The following is a 24,460-nucleotide window of genomic DNA, read 5'->3' on the forward strand; positions in this document are numbered from 1 at the left end:
TAGCACGCGTAAGAAAACTTTCATCATTTGACTAAGCGTTAGTTTCTGAAAAACCAAACCCAGGAAAAACTCAACACAGACTGAAGCAATACTGAGCCAAGTAGGACTGTTATTGAATGCATCTGTTCTCTCGTTTGTTAACCAAACTTGATAGTGCTCTGAAAAGGATTTCAGTTCACAGAGACTAAAGATCCAGACATTCTTTAAAAAGTAACACAATCATGGGGTATTCTACCTTTCCTCTTTCATTTGCTTGAAGTATAATAGAAAGAAAAACATTTTAAACCCAACAATAAATTAAAAGAAATTAAAAAGTAAAAGAACAAAAATCAGGAAAGAAAAAAGAGGGGCTAGGAAGGAAGGAAGGCAAAATGGAATAAAGGGGGAGGCGTATATAAAATGAACCGGAATGACATAGTATACATGACCCAAAATCAAGAGGTACAGGAATACACATTCATCATGATAGCTATCAGTGATCCTGGGGTGATATCTGCCATCACAATAAATATATTTTCTTTAATGATATTCAGTGGGCATCAGTTCCCTTTATAGCCTTACTCTTAGAACCTCCTTTAGTAGGGCATGAAGCAGAGAATGAAAAGGACTATACACTGAGGGCTTACTATATGCAAGGCATTCTTTTAGACACCTGCCGGGTTTTCTCATTTGAAATTTGTAACAGCTATATGACTTAAGATATAGGCACTTGGGCTCAGAGCAATCCACACAACAAATAACAAACTGGGTCGTCCCAGTGGCTGTCTCTGCTTTCTTTTCTCCCCTCTTTGGTATCATTAAACATCTGCACTTAATGAGAATCAAAGGAAAAACCGTGCAGTCACTCTCTTACCTATCTGGATGGGCATGGAACTTCACCAGACTGCTATAGAGCTGTCGCTCTGCTTGTAGGGCCTCATTGAGCCGACTCCGTTCATCTACCAGTCCTTCTAGCATCAGCAGCAACTGAGAAAAGAATAGAAGAAATAGGCAAACAGAGACATGAGACATGAAGCCAGTTAATACTGAGAAAGAAGACCAAAAGAATGTATTAGCATGTACTATGACTAAAAAAAGCTCACTCTATCATTACTTATGTTTTCCATAGTACTTTCGTTCTTCAACAAATGTCACATGTGTAACCTTTTTATCTTTGAAACTCTGTAAGGCGGAATTTAAACATGGAAGGAAGTAGAAGAAATAGAGCCAAAAGCATAGAAAAGAGGCTGACAGAAAGGAGAGGAAGAGAAAGAGAGGAAGGGCAAGAGGGAAACGTAATAAGACTTACTAGTATTCTTCTTTCATTTAGTAAATATTTATTGAGCCCATTCCTACATGCCGGGCTCTAAGGATGATCAGCTTACTATCTAGTCAGGGGAAGAGACATTCATCAATCATGCTTGTCACTGTGCCAATTTGAGCTATATAATAAGTGCTATAAAGATGACGAGTTATGATAGTGTATACCCGGCAGAGATCTGTTTCAGTGAACTAACTGGTAGAGTTAAAAGCCAGACTGAGCTGAGCTGAGTAGTTAGAGATGACTGAGGAGACAACAGGGATGACAGAGGAGCACAGGGAAGCGGGTCTTTCTGAAAAGCTTGCCACTTAGCAAAGATGAGGTATGAGGTAGTAGTTACAAAAGAATTTGGGGCAGAAGAAGAGGTTTTTTTTTCCTTTGAAAACTTAAAGAAAATGTTTTAAAAATATTAAAAGATGGTTAAATGCACATAAATGGTTAAATGCATAAAAAAATTTTTTAAATGGTTAAATGCAGGTGGATGGGAAGGGCTCAGCTGAGAGCAGTGTCTCATGGATGAGAGAGAACTGACAGTGTGTGACCGCTTCCCCTTTAAGAATTACAATGGTAAGAAAGGAGGATCTGCGGCTGCTGCTGACCAAGGCAGGAAACTTCAGGGCACAGATTCTCTGAAATTCCATCAACGGACCTCTTCGTGACTGACACTTACAGCTTTTCCACTGTTTATTTCACAATTAAAATAAGGTTTGTATTCCAATAGCTTACTTGTTGTCTTCGGTTTCCTGAAGCTTCCTGACCCTGCGATTCTACCAAAGCAACCTTTTCCCGAAGCAGTAAGACTTCCTGGGTCAGGCGGTCCATAGCCGGTATGTCTTCAGGATCAACCAGCTGCATTTGCAGGTCCTAGAAGTCAAAAAACAAAAACAGTAATAAAAATACTATTCAGCAAAGGAGCAAATGCTTCTAAAACAGACTGCTGTACTTTCCACTGGGACACTGATAAGCCATATGAAGGTAATGATGTATTCCTTAGGAAATCTTAGCAACTCTGAGAAGTCCCACAGAATATGGTCATATCAAAAGACTAACAGTATATCAAAGAGATAAGCCCTGGCCAAGGGACTCATGCATCCAAATGTTGTTTGTAGGTGCCACACAGGTATTCTGAGCTGCAAGGATTTCCAATCATGTTTAAAAAGCTTTGAAAGACCTTTATGAGATCTTCTTTAATCTGTATGTTCCTGGTCAGGGACTCCATATCTGCCGCCTGCACCTGCAGCTCCTCCTCTTGTACAGCCATCATGGACTGTAGAGCAGAAAGCTCCATCTGCAGAGAAGAAATCCTCCAGTCAGTGGGCTGAGAAAACAGTCTCTGTCGCATTTATATTGTAACAGTGAGGCAAATACTTTTCCCTCTCACAACACTAAGAGCCAGTAATGCAAGTAAAAACTAGAACATGAACAGTGCTCTCCTGGATCAGATCAATAAACCACACAGTGTGGCACCAAAGGATGTTCTATAGGAAGCTGTAACCATGGTTTGAGTGATATCCTCCAGTTTACTTAATACTATAACACATCAAATTTATTGAATTACTACATTTCTTATGATACTTAAAAAGTCGGTCACTATTAGCAGATGCAGGAATAGATGAAGTTTTTCTTTACATGAGTGTTTCAATTAATAAATGAAAACATGATAGAGTATCTTCATTTTGTAACCCTTAATGGATTTATGGATACAGGCATCGATAGCTGCTTGCATCACAACAGACCACCAAACATTACATACCTCCTGACAGAACATGCCACCACCTGTAAAGAAGTCCTACCGAATGTTAGCACTACATGCCCTAAGTGTTCAGTGTTACATCTTCTCACTCCCTTCACCAGAAAATGACAAATATTTTATTATGACAAAGTTCACTAATACTCATGATGATAACCATAGCTGTTAACATTGACTAGGTGCTTACTATGCCCTAGGCAGTATAAATGCTTTGGAGATATTTAATCCTTTTAATAAACCTAGTCACCTGGCTCCTGTTTATTTCTCCAACTTCAATATCCACCATTTACTCTTCGTTTGTGATTCTCCAAGCATACTGGACACTTTCTGTCCTAGGACTAGCACGCTGACTTAGGGCCTTTCCACCTGCTCCTCCCTCTTCCTGGAATGTCTGCCCTGGAGCTGCTTTTGTCTCATCCTGGGGTCCCAGCTTATCTGTCATCTACTCAGAGAAGCCTTCTTTGGACACTCTAGATTGATCCTCATCCATGTTACTTTTCTTTTTTTCTTTAAACATGCACATTTAACTCTATTTATCATTGTCATTTAAAGCCTGACTTTATAAAACAAAAAGACATTTTTAAGAGTTCCACATTGCTGGAATTTAAACAGTAGAAAGAGCAATAGCTTTGTAGATATAAATTATACACATGAAAATCAAACAATTGGAGATTTTTTTTCAACATGAAACTATACAAGTATAGTAAAATAATTAGCAAAAGGACCTTACAGCAATATTTTTTTTATTGTGGCTTATCCGTTGCTTTAGGACCTAAACACAGATTCTGAATACTCAGACTTCTTTTGCTCTGTTTCACATTTACCTATATTCTGAGTCACGCTATTTGACCAAAAGGTCTGATTTAGGAAGGCATTTTAGCTTTATAGCAAAAGTTTTTCCATCTACAGTTACCACCCTCAAAGAAACCGACATTTTCAGTGCTGATGTAATCTGCTGGCTCCTTTTAGAACAGTATAAAAAAAAATTACATCAATCCTATGGGAACTCAAACAGGTACCCAAAAATGTAAAGCATAATGTTAGGTTTTCCCCATCTAAATATTAATCAATAAAATAAAACATGAACTATAGTTGACTTGATTTCAGGAAACATACATTTGAGAATACATTATTGCCCTTGTCTCATCTTCAGTCATGAACAGGGATTTTACTTGGTAGGTCACCATGCTGTTTACCTTGTGGATTGGAGCAGTGAACAAACACAGACAGACCTGCTCAGAATTGGTAATGAGTGGTCCCAACTTTTCCTGCTTTTCAGGTACAGCCAGATCTTTGTCTATATAGATCAGCAGATCAAATGAACAAAAACTTCCAAAAGTGGCAGAAGTGTCACTGTAGCCATGACCTGTCTGATCACCAAGCAAATCTCATCTTAGCTTCCTGAGACTTTTCTCTGGGTGTCCCGTCATCTTTTGCAGTCTTGTCACACTCAATATCAAACAGCCATCTTTCAAGCACTTCATCAATTTCAATATTTGAGATGACTACCACCAGTTTCTGAACTGTAAACTTGTATAACCACATTATGTATGTATTTTGTAAGCTCAGGATCAGTAGTGAGAAGCAAGATGAGTTCCAATTTCTGCACTCGAGTAGAGGTTTCAGATGGACAGATGCCACACTGATATAAAATGCTTGATGCCAAATGAGAAGAACTCAGTCACGGCTTCTGTGCTCCCATGCAGGGCGCTGCCCTGCTTCCAGGGGACCTGCCGCACATGGCCAGGTCCACAGTGACTGCACACGGCTCGTGTTACTATTACTTCCCTCATGTTACTTATCATAAGCTGTAATTTTCATACTATATTTGTATACAGTGTATATCTTCCCAGTAGAAATTAATTACATAGGGTCAGGGACCTTATTAGTTTTGTTTACAGCCTCATCCCCAGCACTAGCACTGGCTTAGAGAAGGTACTCTTATAGTTAATGAATGAATGAGTAAATCTTCAATAACCCTATAGGATAACTACTCTTCTACTCCTCAATTTACAGAGGAGATGACTGAGGCTATGAGAAATTAAGGAACTGGTTCAAAAATTACACAGCCAGTAAGTGGTAGATCCAGGATGTAAACTCAAGGAAGCGGACTCAAAACCACTGGGCTGGAATGACTTTCCTGTAGATCCTGCACATCCATATGTTCTTTGAGGTAATGGCAAGTTATTTTTAAGTAAACACTTTAAAGAAATATTTTGAGAAAATTAAAAAAATAATGTGGTAACTAAAGACAGATGGCACACAGTTAGTTTAAGTTGTAACCAAGCTTCTTAAAGGGAAGCAACACTTCCTTCCTTAAATACATAAAATGTAAATTATTTATAAGCAATAAAAATTTTACTTGTGTATCTTCTAATTCCATCAATGCTTACAGCATTACTGCATGGGCTCATGATGATTCATAACTATACAAAGTTATTTGATGGCTGTGGGCTACTGTGGCATGTTAGGAGGAAATGTTTTTCCTCCCATTTCTTGGCATGTTGAAGGAGCCCGCCCCTTCCCTCGCTCAGCCCCAGGTAGGCAGGGGAAGGACAAACCAGGCATGCCTGACTTAGTTCCATCTTTCCTAACCTTGGAAGAGAGCTGCCTGCAGGGAGCCTGTTCTCTCACGGCTTCTCCATGGGCAGTCTCTTCCCTACCATGCAGGCTGGGTGATCTGCTAAGGCCGGGTGTTACCTATGACTGGGTAGGTAAGTCCACATAGTTCTGGGGACTGGCTGGCAGGCTCACTTGGCTCTGGCACTGAGTTCTCTACTTAAGCCTTATCAGGAATGCAGTTGATAAAGTATCACACTATCTGCCACTACTTTATTTCTCAGTTTGTTCAGGACTTGGCTATAGAAAAAGGGTGCTATTTATTAGGCCTTCTTCAGAGATCTCTACTATTAAATATCCAGGTATTTGCTCCACCGAAGAAAAATGAAAACATGAGGAAGAAACACTATTGCAGCATGATAAAGGTCTGCACATGGGTTTTAAATCATGGCATAATATCCCTCACAAGACATTTAAACTGAGCTTCAGTTTCCTCAGTTGTAAAACAGGAATGATAGCTACTTTTCAGAAGTATGTGAGAATAGAGACAAATGTATCTAAAGTGCCTGGCACATAGGAGGCAGTCAATGAATGGCAACTACTACTACCACTACTACTGGTATCTCAAGATAGTAGGGGGAATGTTTAAAAAGTTGGAAAAATCTGTATGGCCTTTGGAACATATCTACTATTAGAGGGGAGGTAATAATGAATATGAGATATTAAACTGAGAAGTTGGTAGATGATTAGGACACATGAAGGTAAGTAATATAGCTAAATATCAGTCACTCGAAATACCCCTTTAGTCAGTATAATGTTATAATTCGGAAAAGAGGACCAAACCAAAAAGAAACCTTGTTCTGAAATGAGTATCTGATATGAATAATCAGATGATGTCTGGGGTAGAGCCAAAAAAAGGGGAAGGGGTAGGGAAACTGGCGGCTTTTAAAAAATGGTATTTTTAAAATGCCACACAATTTCACATTCTCAACACTTTAATCATATAATATGAATCTGCCTGTAAGGACACAAATGGTATAAAAAGAGAAATTAAGAGGTACAATAAGATAATTTCATCACAAATATAAACACAGTTTTTATATTACAGATCTAGACCAAAGAGGTGGAACAAAACTGAGGAGCTGGAGACTAGCCAGCTGGACTTCATTTAGGGACCCGTGACACTGGCCGATCTTCTGACACAGATGCCGTCGTAATGTAAAGGTTTTCAGTTTTAGTCTGGAAGGCTCTGTGTGGCCCTAATATTTCTTCTGCATCATAGCCAGACATCTAACTAGCTGCATATAGAAGCAAGAGATTCTGTAAGGCTGAGAGGCCTCTTCTATAAAAAAACTGATGAAAACTTTATTACTAGAAATAGAGCATAAAGATGGGAAAAACTATCTGTTCCAAGAGATGACTACTTAAAAAATGCTCTGAGTTGATTTCTTAGCTTTGGCATTTCTTGATTATATGAGTACTCCCCACCACATTTTAAAAGATCTGTGTTTCAGCTTCTTCATCTATAAGCTAGGGCCAATACCACTTATTTTGTATAAAATTGTAAACATTAGCGCTAATTTAAGTACCCAATAATGTGCACTGATTATAGCAAATACTCAATAAACATGTTGATCATTCTTAAACCTCTCTTGTTCCATGCTTCCAAAACTAATTTCGTGGCTCTAATATCATAATTCTAAGCAGCAGTTACATAGCATGTCGCTCATTCCCAAGTACTTTATAATTATTTTATTTCTGTTAGCAATTGGCAGAGAAAACTGTGTTATTTCAGCATTTAAAAATTAACAGTCCCCATTTATAAAAAACAAGAGCATCTTGGAGAGGTTATGTGTATATGAAATGATTTATATTTTTCTCCAGAAAGAAAAAAAAAAAAGGAATACCTTGTATTTAGGTCTAGATGTTATAGTCAGAGAACTGTACTCTTTTAAATATAAAGAATTTTGAAAGAAAAACCAGGAATTTAAAAATTAGGCTTGACTAAAAAACTCACCCGACTTTCTCTTTCTTTTTTAGCCATGAGTTCAAGTTCCTCTTTGGCATTACTCAGTTCTTTTTCCAGCCCTGCAACTGTATCCAAGTCTCCTAAAATTTAAAAATAGTGCTAGTTTTAATCACTCTTAACATAATGTGATCTCTGCTGTCTCATTTCTCAGGAATTTACTCTGATCAAAGCACCACACACACACACACACACAAAACAAATGCACTAGTTGTTCTTTGCACTGTTATTTATAAAAGCAAAACACTGCAAGCAACCTACATGCCTACAAAAAGAAGATTGAATAAACCAGAGATCCACACGAAGTTTAAATTTCCTGTGTGATTATTATATTGTAGTTATGTAAGTAATTGCCCTTGTTCTTAGGAAACACATAGTGAAGTATTTGGGGATAAAATGTCATGACTGTAAGTAATTTTTAAATGGTTCAGAAAAAAACATTCTATCTGTGTGTGTGTGTATATGCAAATAAATGATGCAAATGTGGCAAAATGTTAATTGATGAACCTTAATAAAAGTGTATAGGGGTATTCAATATACTACTTTTGCCACTTTCTATAGGTTTGAAATTTATAAAATAAAAATTGGGGCAAGGTACTTTTAAAGAAAGGTATATAAGGAGTAAATTAAACAAACACAGCATTCTTCACTCTTCAATTAGCATGAAGTTTTCTTACTAAAAAATGACTACTTGCATGACTTATCTATGGAATTCCATAATACCCTATACTATAACATAGACACTAAATTCTCACATTCTTGATATCATTAAAAATCGTAAGTCAACTTTTCAACCTTTCTTATCAAAGGACTATATTCAACGGTTCATTAATCATGGTGAGTCACTACTCCTGCAACTTGCTGGGGAATGTCTTTCTTGAAGCTACCCTAGATCCCAACTTTCCTCTGTGAGAGTGACAGACTCTAATCCCAGGCCTCCATTTGAATTTTGCTCCTACCATCTACAGAATTTAGTTCTTTCTAGGGAGTTCAAGGCCTACGACCATCCTTGGATCGAGTTGAGCGGGGGAAATAACTCAATGTACACTGCCTGCCCCGCCCACCACAGTAAGGTAGGTGATTTCAAGTTACAGTGAGTATCCTCAGCTCTCTTGAAAGATACCCAGAAGGTGTCAGCCCCGGGTCCTGCTGTGCAAGTTTGGAAACACTACCTCCTGTACTTCTGAATCCCTGCAAAGCTACCTGAAAAGGAGGGTGCAATTTCCCTGGGCCAAAGTGGGTACCCAGAGCAATAACCTCAATTCACCATGAGGAAGGAGCAGTTTTTCCTAGAACAGACATGTCTTTATCCTTTCAGCTAAATCCAAATTTAGTCTTCCCAATAAGGTAGGAAGGGAAAGAGAGCCTTGGACAAACCTATTAACAGGATATTACAGAAGGAAAAGCAGAGATTCCTTAGTAAAGTGAAATCTGATGCTTACCTAATGAGGACCTGGGCAGGTTGGCATCCCCTCTGGTAGTCAACGAAGTGCTATCATCTCTGGAGGGTGCATTCTTTGGACCCTAAGAATTGGAAGAGTGGGGAAACTTAGGAAGCTGCAGGATCCACCATCATTATGACAAGGACTTAGAATGTTCTCACGCAGTTTGGATAATTATCGAACTTAGGCTGCAAATACTACGCAAATCTACAGTTCTTACTTGATCGGTCTGCTCTCCCAGATGGGGGCCGATGGCAGTGACTTCAGCTGGTAGGTTAGAGAGCAGTGCTTGCGACGCCCCAAAGTCCTTGCCCCCTAAATACTGGCGCAGGGCCTGCAATTCTGAGTTCCTCTCCATCAGGGCTCGCGCTGTCTTCTCTGCAGCCGCCTAGGACGGAAACCACACGTAACATTAGAGATATTCTAGTAAAACATTGCTTGTGTTCTGACGTTATTTGTTAAAAGCCAATTGTTTATGAAGCCAGTGAGACCCTAGAAAATAGTTTCCTCACTTTAAATTTACAGGTAAAAACATAGTCGAGGAGTGGAAAGTGTCTCATAGGTAGACTATTGGAAAAAACTGAATGTAACAGATATATTAAAAATAAAATTATCTGAAATTGGTTCTGCTAGAACTCTATCAGACTAAGGTGTCCTGGTTTAACCACCAGAATCTTAATTCTGGGATAACGGTCTTTCTTTACTCTGGGATGCATGTGCTTTTGACCTAGATGTCCTTCACCCAAACATCCATTTGGTTTGCTCCCTGTAGGTCTTTGTCAAATGTTACCTTATCAGATTGGCCTTCTCTGCATGGCTTATCAAAAACAGCAATCTCTTTCTCTACTCCCAATTCCCTTCTTCATGCTAAATTTTTTTATAATGTGCTTACTCTTATTTATCTGTTTATTGTCTCTGTGTCTCTCCCAAGTGGATTTAAGTTTCCTAAGGGCAGGTACTATAATGCTTTGTTCAGTGCTGAACCCCAAGCACCCAAAACAATGTCTAGCACATAAGGGCACTCAATACATAAATACTAAATGAAGCAATCACACAGAAACATTATCAGACTACATGATCAGGAGAATCTGAACTTTAAAACCACCAATGCAGTTGATTCATTTAAAATCTCAGTTTCCTAGGAAAGATGATGGCATAACAAGGATGGGAGATAGAACATTATTTGTAACCATTAGCACAAAGAAATTCTGCATTGAATCAGAAAATCTGGAAATAATAAACTAAGAATAAAATTACTGGGGATATTTTAAGATAGTGAATCAAAACCGTATTAGCTGTATCATAGCACCAACTGTCTCTGAGGAGAATTTCTACTGTTTTAAGTGAGAAGCTGAGCTCTAGTCATAACTTCTAAGGGAGATAAAAGAATAACCTTCCATTTTCAGTAAGTAAAATTTGGGTTCTCTGGGAATTTGGACATAACCATCGAACAGGTATCAATACATTATTGTTTTGCCTTATAAATATCTGTGAAGAGGTTTTATTATGAGAAAAATAAATGACATACGAGACATCATATATATGAGCTATATGGCTCAGGGTTTTTTGTGGGTTTTTATTTTTATTTTTTAAATAATAACAGTTTTTAGGAGTGCTGCTGCATCATCTGGAAGCTTACAAGAAATGCAAATTCTTGAGCCCCACCTGTACCTCCTAATTTCTGTCTCTGGGGGTGAGACAGAAATCTTTGTCTCTAAAAAGCAATCGGGGGGGATTATCCTGCATGCAAAATTTGAGAAGCAGACCTAGGAGAATACAATCATTACTCTCCCTGAGTTGAAAATCTTTTGTAATTTTAGTCATCTCCTAGGTTCCCTTATTTTACTACCAGCAGTATCTAATATATCTGAGGTGTAATAAGATTCTTTCAAATTACAAAGGGGTTAAAAAGAAAATTCAAATAAATACCAGTTAGCCTCTTGCCAAAGACTTAAATAATTCAGTAATTTTGCTAGGTCCATTCTAGAAGCAATTCTGCAGTACATGGCAGTCATGTTCCTAACAAAATATATTTACTTCAGTGGGTCTGAGAATTAGAGAGTGGAGTATCACCACTCCCATAGCATAAGGACGCATTAGAGAACACTATGGTTAAATAACATAGACCAGTGATAAGAATCTAGTTCCATGTAAAAGCTGAAAGCTGACTAGGGAAATTCTGATCAGCTGATCCCTAAAATGCAGTACAAGTCAACTGTACTGTTCTCCATCCATGAGAAGATACATGAAAATGAATGTACATTTAAAAACTTACGTTTAAAATACTTGTGCACCATTATTTTGATTCTCATCATGGCTTTGAAAAAATTACAATCTTTTTTTTTCTCTTAACTCAGATTTTACAAAAATTAAGAGAAAATATATGTAAGTTTTCCCACACCTTGGCTGGAAATACAAAATATCCCCCATGTCTTGATAATGCAAAATCAAAATCAAAATATTCCAGGGTCCCATATCCCTTTCTGTGAAAATTATCAGAATATTGAGGGAAAGAAAATGTACATAATGAAGTTAATGGGTGGGAACATGTATTGTTTAGGCACCCTTCCAAAGGCTAAATGTTCTAAAAATACTTCATATTTTGAAGAGTGATGTAAAACTGTAGTCTAGTGAATAGACTGAAGGGAAAAAGACCTATCAGACTGAACTGTAAAATAACAAATATACACATCACAAGGTTCACTCGCCTCCGATTTGCAGACTATCAATGCACTAAGTGACACTGTTCTGGTCTGTGCGTTAGCCCTTACTTGGCTCTGCTGCTCCCTGGTGCTCATGGCCTGAAGCAGGCCCTGAATCTCCATCTCATGCTCCACCGCCTGCTTGTTTCGATCACCGAGAAGGTCCTGCAGCATCCTTTCCTTCCGCTGCAGACGCTGGCACAGCTCCTCAGCGATCTCGCTCTGCCCTGGTCCGAGTTTGCAGAGCAACGTCGCACTAACATCCTAACGCGGAAGAAACAGTGTCAGTTTTGGAGGAAAGAATTCCCTCTACTATATATCAAAGGGCTTATAAGAATCTATCCTAGAAGAAAGAGCTGTGAGATTCTTAAGAACGAGTATCAATGTTTCACTTATTTTTGTTTCCCAAGATCTAGCAGAGACCTGGCACACAGAAGACTATAAATATGTGCTCAGCAAATGAACACCAACAGTATACAGAAAACTACTTATAATGGCAACTGACATTGTTTTCGGAAATAAATCCTTTCCCGATTTGCTCAGGGCATATGATAATTAATATTAGATGAGGATAAATGGTCACTCAGTTCATTTATTTCATTTATTTTCTCCCCAGTGTAACTTTATGGGGGAACACAAAATAAGCTAAACAAGAATAAGCACAAGAATATTTTTTTTCATGGCGATACAGTTCCTATTTCTACACTGAGAGGTACATGGTGGTTAAATCGGTGGAGCCACATGGCCTGGGCTGCACACTGGCTCTGCCACTTACTAGCTATGTTAATGGGTGGGGGACAAGCTACTTCACTTCCAACGTGTTTCCTTATCTGTAAAAGAGGGATAAAACTATCCACCTCATAGACTTGGGGGGATTCAATGAGTTAATGTCCACTGAGCTCTTAAAATGGCACCTGACATAGCATGAGCACCACAATTAATAAAGGTGGGCCATCATATGGTATGTTTAATTTTCATTTTCAATCACAGTTTACATTCAATGCCATTTTTACTAGTTTCGGGTGGACGGCGCAGTAGCTGGATAACCATACCCTTTACGCAGTGGCCCCCAATATTTCCAGTGCCCACCTGGCGCCACACGGAGTTATCGCATTATTGACTGTATTCCCCGTGCTGTGCTTTACATCCCCGTGGCTATTTTGGACCATCAATTCACACTCCTTAGTTCCTTCTGCAGGTGCATTTTTTAGATCTCGCTAATCCTCACATAACTTCTTTAAGAAAGATCATTTGTCTCCTTGAGTTTATAGGAGTAGGAATAAAAGTCCCAGTGAAAGCCAGTGACTTGCCAGGCAGAGAAAAGAATTAAAGACTTGGGTCCCTGGCCTCCCTCCCAGACCGCAAGAGTCCTAATGCAAGACTGAGATTATGTAACCACTAAACCAATTGTCTTTAAATTAACTAAAGTCTTGCCTCTACTTCTTTGTTTCTTTCATGCAGAGATGTCTGTAACTGCTGAATAATACTTTCTTGTTCCTTCTGCCAATGGCTAAATTTGGTTTCCATTTCTTCCTTCAGCCACTGGAGATTTTGACAGGTAGCAGATAACTGTTCCACTTCCAGGCCTTTTGCCCTCAGGAGACTCTCCAAACTCTAGTCACAAAAGAAGTCACCGTAAGTCAAAGGACCACGCTGCATACCTCAGTGTACACAAGAACTTGACCTACCTTTAATATCTCCTATATTATCAACTGCTTTGCCAAATAAGAAAACTTAGTATCTCATCTAAAAAATGCCCTGCTAATCTATTTTTTGTTTAAACTCCTGTGTAGCTTATAGAAAGATAAATATAAATAAGATAATAAATGAAGTATTCTGGAAGTAGTAGGCTATACTATACAGGAAGTGACAAACTTTAAAAACTGGCCGGTGGTTAGAGATACAAGCCCTAAAATAAATATCCAAAAATAGCCTACAGTAAATATTAACAAACAAGTTTTCTGATTGTGGCCATACACAGACACATATGCAGCATTAATGAGAAAACCATAATATAATAGTTGCACCCTGGCAATGCTTATGTAAAAGTATAGAGATACTGACAAGGATTAGAAATTAATGAGAACCAGGTATAGAAATCCATATTCACTGTTTCCCTCCACAAAGTTTGTTAAAGTGCTGAAACTTCTCACTTCCTAATCTTTAATGATGAAACTAATGACTGTTATTTATGTTATTTGGTTATCTTTTTTCTTATAAAGCAAATATGCTGGTTTTCAGAAAATGACAGAAGGGCTGATCAGCAATCCAAGTAGGGGAGGAACGCCAAGTCAGGCGGATTTTGCGCATACCTGCATGGTAGCTTCATTAGAGGAGAGGATACTGCGCAGTCTCTCTAAGTCATGATCTCGCTCTCTCAGGGCAAGATGAAGCTGCCGCAGCTCTTTTTCCTTTTCTTCTAGAGTGGAGAACTTTTCATCTATAGCCCGCTGCAAAGAAAGCAAGGATCCTAAAGCTCTCATAAGAGTCACTATCCTGATCACCCTTTTTCAATAAGAATCTAAATATAAAAGAATGGAGAATCAACTCTGCAAAGCAGCAAACCCAGTAAACAAAGTTCTATAGGACCTACGTGTAAAGAATAATCCACGGCATCATGAACAAAATTATGAGACATACCTCTAGAGCAACATCTCTATCTTGTATTCGCTGACGCAGTTTCTCAAGTAACATTTCATTTGCTTCAAGGGTTTTGTCCGAGTTATCTCGATACTGCAGGAGCTCCCGAAATTCCTAATGAGACCAAAAAGTATTTTCCTTTTTTCGTGTATCCAGTATTAACTGAATTCCCACACTCTGTCAAGTAATTTGTTAGTAATTCAGGCTAAAAAACAAAATGTAACCCCTTTCATGGGGGAACACAGTTTAGCAGAGATAACTAACAAGTTCTTAACTATTCTGCATCACATATATGTATGCGCGCACAGTGAGCTACTAGGGGAACACAAGATGCATTGACCAACTCTGCCTAAAGATGTCACTAAAGATCTCACAAAAGATTGTATTTGCTCTCTCTCAAAAGGACTAGGTGTTTCTCAAGTGAAGAGGCGGTAGAGGTACTTCTATCAGAGAAAAAAAAATGTAAGGGATTGAATGTGACTGAAGCTTAGAGTAGGTGGTAGAAGTAGATCACTGCCTTCTATTTAGTGTTCCATTTTTCCCTAAAACTTTTATCATCTGGGGAAATTTATATATACATGTTCTAGACTGAAGCAGAGGCCATATCTTATCTTTGTCTTCCTAGCACACCGTCTGACTCACAGAGGTGCTTAATAAACTATTTGCTGAGAATTTAGTGCCTATATCTTTCAGGTCTATATTGTTTCCTACCCTTTCTGGTTAGCATCTTGGTTCACAGATTGTACTTTCTATTTATTCTAAATCCTCCTGATTCCCACCTCTCACTATTCTACGTGTAACAAGTACTCCAAGCAGGTGGACTGATATCTTGAGAATTTCTGAACAGGAACGTCAAAGCTCTATAAGCCCAGTTTTAGTTGAAATCATTACGTGACTCACCTGAAGCTGCTGCTCTTTGTGACTCAGAGTGTGATTTAGGTGCTGAATGTGCTGCTCCTGGGTTCGAACCTCACTGTATTTTTCAGCCTCCAGGGTACGGAGCTGTTGGGTCTTACTCTGCAATTCTCCTTGAAGCTGCTGCAAGGCTCTTCGCAATTCCTGAATTAAACAGATCCTCTTTGTTTTTTCATTTATTTTCTTATTTTTTGAATTCTTATGAGTTTTTTTGAGCCAAACTGACAACACAAGCAAGATCTCAAATGCTCCCCCAGGTTCCCTTTTTTAAAACAATCTGAAATTTTCACATGGTCATTAGCTATGGAGGCCTTAAAACTTTCCGGGCCTGTAGAACGAAATACAAAGTTGCAAAAAGACGCATTCTTAAAATTACTCAGAAATATTATACACGAATGAACTAGGATATGGGAAACTGTGAGAACTGTGCACGGGGGTAGGATGTACATTTGGTATTATAATTCAATACTGATTTTTTGGCTTAAAAATGATAGGCCTCTGTAACTACTAAGGAGAACTCTGACTGTAAACCTGGATCTTTTACTTTACAATAAGCTCAAGGTTAGGAATTTTTACCATCCTTTTAAAGTAAAAAAAAAAAAAAAAAAAAAAAAAAAAAAATTGATAGCATATGCTCTGAGTTAACAAGATAAAGAAACCATTATCAATTATGTGTTTTATTGAAAAAATACATGGCTAACGGGGAGTGCCATTCCTTTGACCCTGGTTGTTCCTCCCACTTTTGTTTCTTGCTGACCTTTACTCACCTTCAAGAGTAACCGCATATACCGCCTCCTTCATGAAGCTTGCACTGACTCCCTTCCTCAATCCCTCCTGTATTTCCTATAGGAAATATATGTACCTCCCCTACAGTAATTACCACACTGAAATTCTGTTTATGTGACTGTATCTCACGTTTCATTACAAATACCTTATGAGGAAAGAACCTGTGATCTTCTCTCTTACATTTACCGAACACAGCCCAATATTCAGCACACAGTATGAGGGCAACAGATGTTTAACTGTATTACTCAGATTAAGCAAGTGACTAAAGGGTTCAACACAAACTGTCCGGATAAAAAGTTATTATCAGGGCAAAGTCAGCCTTTAGGGTTACAAAATGATTAATGATTTACTTGGTTGTGTTTCCAGGAAGCCTCTTTCTGCTGCTCTGTCTCATGGGCCGCAGCCTCTACAAACTGCACACATCGTTTGGCATCAGCCAGCTGGCGTTCTTTTTGTCGTACGACTCTCTGCAGCTTCTGAATTTCAAGCTGGCTGCAGAATAAAGCACTCTGAAGGTCAAGCAGAGCCACCTGCTGCTGCGCTGGAGAAGCACCCTCAGAGCTCTGAAAGGGTAAAAATCATGATCACAAGGAGGGCAAGCACCCAGCAGCGGAGAAGACCAAGAAAGTAAGACTGTGACAGAGAACGGCACATCCTCCACTGGAGGCTCGTCTACGGGACCCCCACGTACGTGAAGCTGTCCGAGCTGGCTCTGGTGCAGCATTTCTCGAAGCTTTGCCATCGTGTCATTTTGACCTTCGATCACCTGGTACAGCTCCTCGGTCTGGAAACGAGAGAGAGGGAATACCAAACATGTTAGTGAACTAAACACTAACTCCATTACCGTGCCTGTACAGATATTAGGAAGAGGACTACTCCAACATACCAATTTTGGTTAAGCTACAATTTCTTTAGGGTAAGATTGGTTAGTCTGACAATAGCCACTTCTGCAAAAATGTAGAACACTTGTTGACTTCGGTGAGACAAGTCATTTCCTCCAAAGTCCTTGGTAGCCTAATATCTTACCTCACTTTCTCTGCTTTTCAGAGTTTCCTTGAGGCTTTGAATTGTAGCATCTTGCTTCTGAGATGACTCCTGAGCAGACTTCAGTTCGCAGCTCATTTCATTAAGTTTCTCTTGGAGAATCTGAATTCGGAAAAGTAAAATATTTATAGTTTGTTAGGTCAACTTCTTTTAACCTCAGATGCTACCATAAAATCCTCCCTCAAATCTAGGTTTAGAAGATTTCTTGGGAAATAATTACCTTGTTTATAGTCCACATATAGTGACCACTGAAGCCCTAAGCCAATCAGCAAGAGAAAGCAGCAGAAAATGTGAAATCCTCCTTCTACACTCAGTTACTTCAATTCCCACACACTGTGCTTTCTCTAGGGTCGCATCTGTCCTGGGCACGTGTCCACATGAGTCACTGTGGACCCCTTACTTACACAAAGACCAAGGAGCTTCTGCTATCTAGTACAGGACAGCACTATACCAAGCCAGAAGCTCAGTATCTGGGACATTTCTTCTAACCAGGTGTTAAAGTCCATGGGCTATAAAGTGGTGAGAAGTTCAGCTAAAATCAGAAGCACAAACCTCCGGCCTCGGCACCTTTTACAGTTGAAGACTGTATTCAAGTGTTAATCACTGACTTAGAAGGCACCAGAAATTCTGATCTGTGCCAAACAGACTAAAATCCTGACGAGAAATAAAGAGACGAACTGTACTTTTAAATCAGCTATTACCGGAATACACGGTACCCATTCCCCAAGTCCAACTCAGAGAGGTTAACAGACTCAGCTGGAGCCAGTCACCTCCTCAGGAAAGCCTGTGATCTCCAAGGGCCTGGCGGTGATCATACCTTGCTGGTGGCCTCTGTTTGCTGGATTTTTTCCTGGAGTTCTGCCATGTGGGAATCAGATACAGACTGCTGAGTTATGATGGTCTCATCTGAATTCAGCTTTTGTTGTTTGAATAATTCTTCAGTCATGGGCTAGGAAGAAACAGCAAGACAAGTAACTTGAGTTAAAAGTAGCCAACAACAAATTTTATCTTTAAATGTTTCCAGCATCTTTTGTCAGAGTCTTAGACAACCAGAGTTGTTACATGAATTATCAGTATGAATTCCTAAAGATAGGCCTGTTCCTTATTAAGAGTACTGACTGATTCACGTCCATCTTTACTACACTTCCTAGCTCCACTCCCTAATTCTCCCTACAAACTCACACAAACACTACCCGTTCAGTTAATACAATTCGGAGTTTAAAGAGAGGGGAGGATTCAAAATAGAAAAACACTTATGATAATAAAATATTCACTTTTTCCTGAGTTCAATCAGGGAATCCAAAATGCACACTGACCAAACTTGTGCCATCCCTGAGAGGAAAAGTTAGATTCCAACTCCCTTTCTTATAACATGTCCATTCACATTACTGGAAACATGGCAGATTTTGAATATGGACTACACACTAACTAATAGTATTTTATCAATACTAAGTACTGTAATTATGTAAGAGATGCCCTTGTCTTTAGGAAATAAATGCTGAAGAATTCAGTGTAAGGATGCATAGTATTTGCAACTAATTCTCAAATTGTTTAGGAATTAATAAAATAATGTATCCATATAGACAGCGGGAACAAATGTAGTAAAATATTAGGCAACTGGTGTATCTGGGAGTTCTTTGTAGCTCTGTTATGACTTCTCTAAGTTTGAAATATTTCAAAATAAAAAGTAAAAAAATTAATAAATAAAATTTTAAATCCATAGGGGTCCAAGAAGGAGATATGTCTTACAGAAATACCAATTCATCAAAACAATTCAGTGGAGAAAGAACCCCACATTATTTATATGTGGGCTGATCAATCAGACTAAGATGAACTTATTGAACTGTACCTAAGAGTTATAAGCTAAGAGTAATTACTAAAATAAAGCCTTAGGAATGCAGTGTGGCATTAAATTCCATCTCCTCCCTCGCTGCCCCACCCCCAGACCAATTAAGAAAAATCCAAATCCATCAGGAAGAGAAAAAAGGCAACTGCTATTCATTTTCTCTTTTCTTCACATTTTCAAACTCTGATTATCCCCTTGCAAGCAGTGAAGTTACAGCTTACCCTAAATCCCATCCTGCCAGCAACCGACTGGGAATGTAAAGATTTCAGAAGAAAAATCTTTTCTATTTCTCCAGTTCTATTTATGAGGTTTTTTTCCTTCACTGTGCATTACTATCTCCTTTGTTCATGGCACTCTAGTCCTGTCCTATCCAGCAGATCCGTTAAACACCACAGTACACAAAGCACTTGCATACTACGCTTTGGAAGTTGGAGTGGGGAGCTACTTAATAAACGAAAAACACAAAATATCAGATAGTGGCAAGCCCGATGCAGTAAAATAGGAAGCATGACAGGGTGATTACGTTCCTCTAAATTGGTTGATCACTGGAAAGTCTCTGTGAGGTGAGGCAACATTTAAATGGACATCGGAATGACAATGAGCCTTTCCTGCAAATATCTGCAAAACTAGCTAAGGCGGAAGAAAGGGAACAGATAATGGAAAAGACCCAGAGTGGATACGAGCCTGGGAAGAAGAAAGGCCTTTATCAGAGTATCACCTTCTAATAGAAAGACAATCAGTTATATATGTAATTTAAAATTTTCTAGAATCTTCATTGGCTAAAGTAAAAATAAGTAAATGAAATTTTCGTATCTAATTTAACCCAATATATTATATCCAAAATACTATCATAAACATGTGTTCAATATAAAAAATTATTAACAAGGTACTTCACTTTTTTTTCACATCAAGTCTTTGAAATGAGGGGGACACGTTATACTCACAGCACATCTCCACTGGGATTAGACACATGTCAAGTGCTCCACAGCCACCTAAGGATGGTGGCTTTCCTTGCTGAATGGCACAGGGGGAGAGCATAATGGGCAAAGGAGGCAGCGATCTGTGATGGGGTGGAAAGGGAGGCAGGGGTCAAGCCTCACACAGCTTTTATTCTCATTGAGGTGAGAATGGACTGGTGTGTTTTTAACAGAAAAGTAATCCAATCATTTCTAGTTCTTTAAAAGGTCACTCAAGCTGCTCTGTGATGAGTGGACTGTGGGGAAACACCAGTAGAAACAGGGAGACTGTGCAGAAGGCTGTCGCAGTACTGCGGGCGAAAGAGAACAATACCCTGGATTACAGTGGTAGCAGCGGAGGGGGAGGGAACTGCATAGATGTGTCTTCAGAGTACAGTCGATAGGACAGGATGGTGGAAGACAGAAAAAAGAGAAAAGCAGCAAGGAAAATGGCTTCCAGAAAAACTGAGGGGCAAGGGGGTGAGTGGAGGTGGAAGAAGGGATGGGGGATAAATGGTGACGGAAAAAATAAAATGAAAAGTAAATTTAAAAAAAACAAAACTAAGATATTTGTTGGGATATAACAGGAGCCTCGTCCTGAAGCCATGTGAAGTACGTCACACACCGGAGAGGTAACTATTTAATAGTTGTGTACAATTCTAAATGATAAGTACTTTTATCATTTATTTAATGATAAAACACTGTCGACAGAACTTGGCTTCTTACTTCCTTAAATAAAATGACTTTACAATAACATCTATTATAAGATAGTTTTCAAATTTAAACTGTAACAGAATTGAAGAAAATAGCCTCAAGTCTAAAATGGCAGGAAAGGTGGTCATATCCATGCATTTAAACCAAAGAATCTTAGGGCTGTGAAGAAAATTTTAAAACTAATCATCTGGTCCAATTCCATCTTACATTTGGGGAAATGGTGACTTAGAGATGGTAATTTGTCCAAAGCTACACAGAATCTCAGGAAAGGGTTCTAATTAAACTAAAAGTTGGTAATGTATCTTTCACCTCTATAAAGCCACTACCTACCAACAATGTCTGAAATAGTATAGGGACTAAAAGTTTTTGTTTAATAAGTTAGAAACAATAGAAAGCACACAAACAAAAAACAGGCCTGTCTCCTAATTCTCAGGCAAATGTTCTAATCACTCAGTGGCTCTCTTAGAAATAAGTCTAGACAGATAGAAAGGTAGGTAGATAGATATTTAATATAGATATTTCAGCCACGACTTCAAAGCCAAAGAATGCCACAGAAAAGTACATATGAATCTGGATTTCATATGAACCCATCGTGGCATAAATTATCATTGGGAACTCCTAATTCTGTAAATGTAATGGACCCATCTAAAAGCTGGAAGATGTCTGTTTCTTTATTCATACTTTTTTATTTTACATCTCAGAAACATGTTCTTTAAGAGTGCCAAAAAAAAAGCACTCAGCAAAGTCCCACTGAGTCAACAGCTCATAATGAATCCTTGCACAGTATCAAGTACATAAACAAATTACTCCTATGAAGATTTTATAGAACCTGAAATCAGTAATAACTGATTTGGTTGATCAGTGTTAATCTCCAGACTATCAGCTACTAAAGTCATGTTGTAATAATCTTAATTAAGTTGCTCTTGACTTAGGACAAATCCAGTACCAGAAAAAAGAATTGCTTCTTCCAGGCCTCATGTTTTATATTTTAAGATCTTCAGGCCAAAAGGCAGTAATTTATAGCTTCTAGGTTAACAGCAATTTTTCTTGACACTTTTCTAGTCCTCACAATAGGAAGTCATAGATCTCAAACTGCTGTCATTTTCTATCCTATTGTTAATAAGAGAAGATACAGAAGAACCATCAGGTAACATAAAATTAAAGGCCTAATCTTTGACCAGCAGCTCACACACCTTCCAAACGGCCTGACTAAATTAAAGTTATGCAGCTAAACTATGAGAGGTATAGAAGCAGACCCTGGGATTGCAAAGCCTGAAGCAAAGATCTGCTCTTTGAATTTAGATAGAAAAGGAAATTGCACTTGGGCCAGAGCTGAACGGCTGTTTACTAAGGAACCACACCCCTCCTAGCATAGCTTTTCTAGTTCAGACAGACAATAAAGAGGGAATAATTACCAGCTACAATAAGCCTTCAAGCCTTTGTTTGGATATTTAAACAACCTTGGGTATTCAAGCACAAATTCTGCAGAAGGCAAGTAAGTCAATTTATATTAGAAATTTAGTAAGCAGGAGAGTGACACCATAGCTGTGTGTCTTTAATATAAGGAAGAAAAAAGAGAGAGAAAATAAGACAAGTGATCAGGAGGCATTGTGATGGTGACACTTTAATAGTGCAGAGAATGGGGTAAGTAGAGGATTAAACAAAGGAATCAGAATGACCTTACAGAACAATCTTGCTCTTTAAGATCAGAGGTTTTCTTCATAGTTGTAGTAGAGTATAACTAAATGAGATTTTTTTTTTCTTTCTACAAACTAAAAAGACAATCATCAAATATAATTTACATTGTTTCTGTTCTTTCCACATTTGTTCAGAGAAACAGACAAAAACCAGTCTGCCTTTGTTCCACTTTGCTGTTGCTTTGCCACAAAGCCCAATAGGCCTCGGAACCTTAAAAGTCAGCTCCACCTAAAGAACTGACCAGGGGTCCAAAATAGGCATTTTATTTACAAATACTTTAAGCTCAATTTATCTTTCTATTTTCCCTCACATCCTTAATTATCAGAGAAAATGGCATGGTAATTAAATGTCATAATTCCAGCTGAATGTTATTTTCTCCCTCCTCCTGATGTTTTATTATTTAATAAAAAATAAAGAATGTAAGCCAGGTGACAGCAGAAAAGTCATGTACTATTGTTTTAAACGTCTATTATTCCAATGTCCAAATTTAGTGAAGTAAAGGGACTTGACCTAAAGATACAGTCAACATAGTTTAAATGTGTGCAGTTTTCTTCATAGAATCTCTAAAGTCCCCTTCTGGAATCCTTAGGTTATAGAAAAAAAGCTCTTTGTTTAATGTAAGTACCTTTTAATTCAATGGGTATCGGGCAATGTGACATTTACAGAACAAAAAGGGCTTGGCTGAGAATGGCTAAGGGTCTTGGGCTCTGCCTGGAGCTTTCCCTATCTCTAAACTGAGGACCTGCAAGAGATGGTCTTTAAAACCCTCCCCAACACCAAAATTTGTTGAGTGCGTGCATCAAAAGATAGTATTTTTAATTAAATACGGATTTAAAAGTTACTTTTGTTTTGCCTGCAATTTTCTTAGTCTTTACTTTCCGCAACAGTGACCATATGTGAGAGGGGTAAAAAAAGCTTTTTTTCCCACCCACCCTGCCTAGCCTACTTTTAGACCCTAATATGAATGCACCATGTTTCATTTGTGCATCTATGTCTGGTCACACAAATACTGTAAAGCCCAAATTTAGCTGTTGAGGCTTCACTCTAAGAAAAGGAAGCAGAAGAAAAGCAGCACACAAGCACTGGGCATACTAATACTTAATATTTTATACAAATAAAAGCATTTTAAGACTTTTCCATAGCATTTTCATATGTACTATTTCTGACACTGTTGTCATTGTGATGCAAATCTGATACATAATAAAACTATTTTTCAAAACCTTCCAGTGACAATTTCATTTGTTATCAAGCTCTAAATTTGTAGGATGATGATGACTGTAGCTGGCTTTCCACAAAGGCCTTCTAGGTTGTCCACGTTTATAATGGGTATCACTAAAGGACACGTATCAAACAGACTGTGCCAGATGTTTGATAGAGTTAACTGAACCTAGCATGTACTGTTGTTGTAGAAACAAAATAGCATGTGCCAGGTCCCTGTATGTAGCTGAATTTAAAAGGTCGCATATAATCAATGGGCCCTGTACAAACAGCTCAAATTAAGATCTACTGCCATCTTCTAGTCATTTAGGAATTCAAGAGTAGTATAATGGATGAAACTCTCCTATCACTCGATAATGAATGAATCCTTTAATATCAAACATCTTCTAAAGGAGGTCAGTAGACAAACTGGCAGTGAAAAGTTTTCTTCTTAATGTTTTAAATGACAACACTTGAATTCCCAAATCCCTTTTATAAGCAAGTAACCATTAGTCCTCAAATGACCTATTAATATAGTATAAATATTGCCCAGATGTTACAATACTTGGGTAAATTAATAGGTTTCCCCAAACATTTACCCTATGCCCTAATCAGGTGGAAGCATACCTGGGGGTAAAAGGTTTAATGCTCCAGGGAGAACTAACTCCCTTACAGAATGGGAGAAAACACCTACAAATCTAAAAATAAAAACAAAACAAAAAAAGAAGGGGGAGGGACTAAAAGGAAAGTTCTAAAAGAGTTCTGAGGTCAGAAATAAGATTATATGTCTTTTCACAGGGTCAGAGTGAATTAGGAATCTTTATCTTTTTGTCTTAAAAAAAGTTTGCAATTTTGATAATGGGAAGGCTAATAGATGTTACTACA

General features: G+C 38.4%; 1 protein-coding gene and 1 pseudogene across 12 annotated transcripts in view; both read right to left on the bottom strand.

Annotated features, from left to right (window-relative positions):
• Positions 1 to 24,460, bottom strand: part of LOC129063685 (myomegalin) — a 161,291-nt gene that overhangs the window by 48,826 nt on the left and 88,005 nt on the right. For all 12 annotated transcript variants that reach the window (XM_054564747.1, XM_054564748.1, XM_054564750.1 and 9 more), the window contains 15 exons: positions 17,982 to 18,113; positions 17,147 to 17,266; positions 16,812 to 16,904; positions 16,471 to 16,683; positions 15,320 to 15,478; positions 14,420 to 14,533; positions 14,092 to 14,229; positions 13,214 to 13,393; positions 11,849 to 12,043; positions 9,298 to 9,465; positions 9,078 to 9,159; positions 7,627 to 7,718; positions 2,472 to 2,588; positions 2,027 to 2,164; positions 854 to 966 (listed from right to left, as the gene is read on the bottom strand). In XM_054564747.1, the coding sequence (XP_054420722.1) occupies positions 854 to 966; positions 2,027 to 2,164; positions 2,472 to 2,588; positions 7,627 to 7,718; positions 9,078 to 9,159; positions 9,298 to 9,465; positions 11,849 to 12,043; positions 13,214 to 13,393; positions 14,092 to 14,229; positions 14,420 to 14,533; positions 15,320 to 15,478; positions 16,471 to 16,683; positions 16,812 to 16,904; positions 17,147 to 17,266; positions 17,982 to 18,113 (2,054 nt within the window). The remainder of the gene's footprint in view (positions 1 to 853; positions 967 to 2,026; positions 2,165 to 2,471; positions 2,589 to 7,626; positions 7,719 to 9,077; positions 9,160 to 9,297; positions 9,466 to 11,848; positions 12,044 to 13,213; positions 13,394 to 14,091; positions 14,230 to 14,419; positions 14,534 to 15,319; positions 15,479 to 16,470; positions 16,684 to 16,811; positions 16,905 to 17,146; positions 17,267 to 17,981; positions 18,114 to 24,460) is intronic.
• LOC129063687 (mitotic spindle assembly checkpoint protein MAD2A-like) lies at positions 2,597 to 7,620 on the bottom strand (annotated as a pseudogene).

The sequence above is a fragment of the Pteronotus mesoamericanus genome, unplaced genomic scaffold, assembly GCF_021234165.1.
Source record: "Pteronotus mesoamericanus isolate MK-2021 breed Mesoamerican mustached bat unplaced genomic scaffold, CSHL_Meso_final scaffold_99, whole genome shotgun sequence".
Lineage (NCBI taxonomy): Eukaryota > Metazoa > Chordata > Mammalia > Chiroptera > Mormoopidae > Pteronotus > Pteronotus mesoamericanus.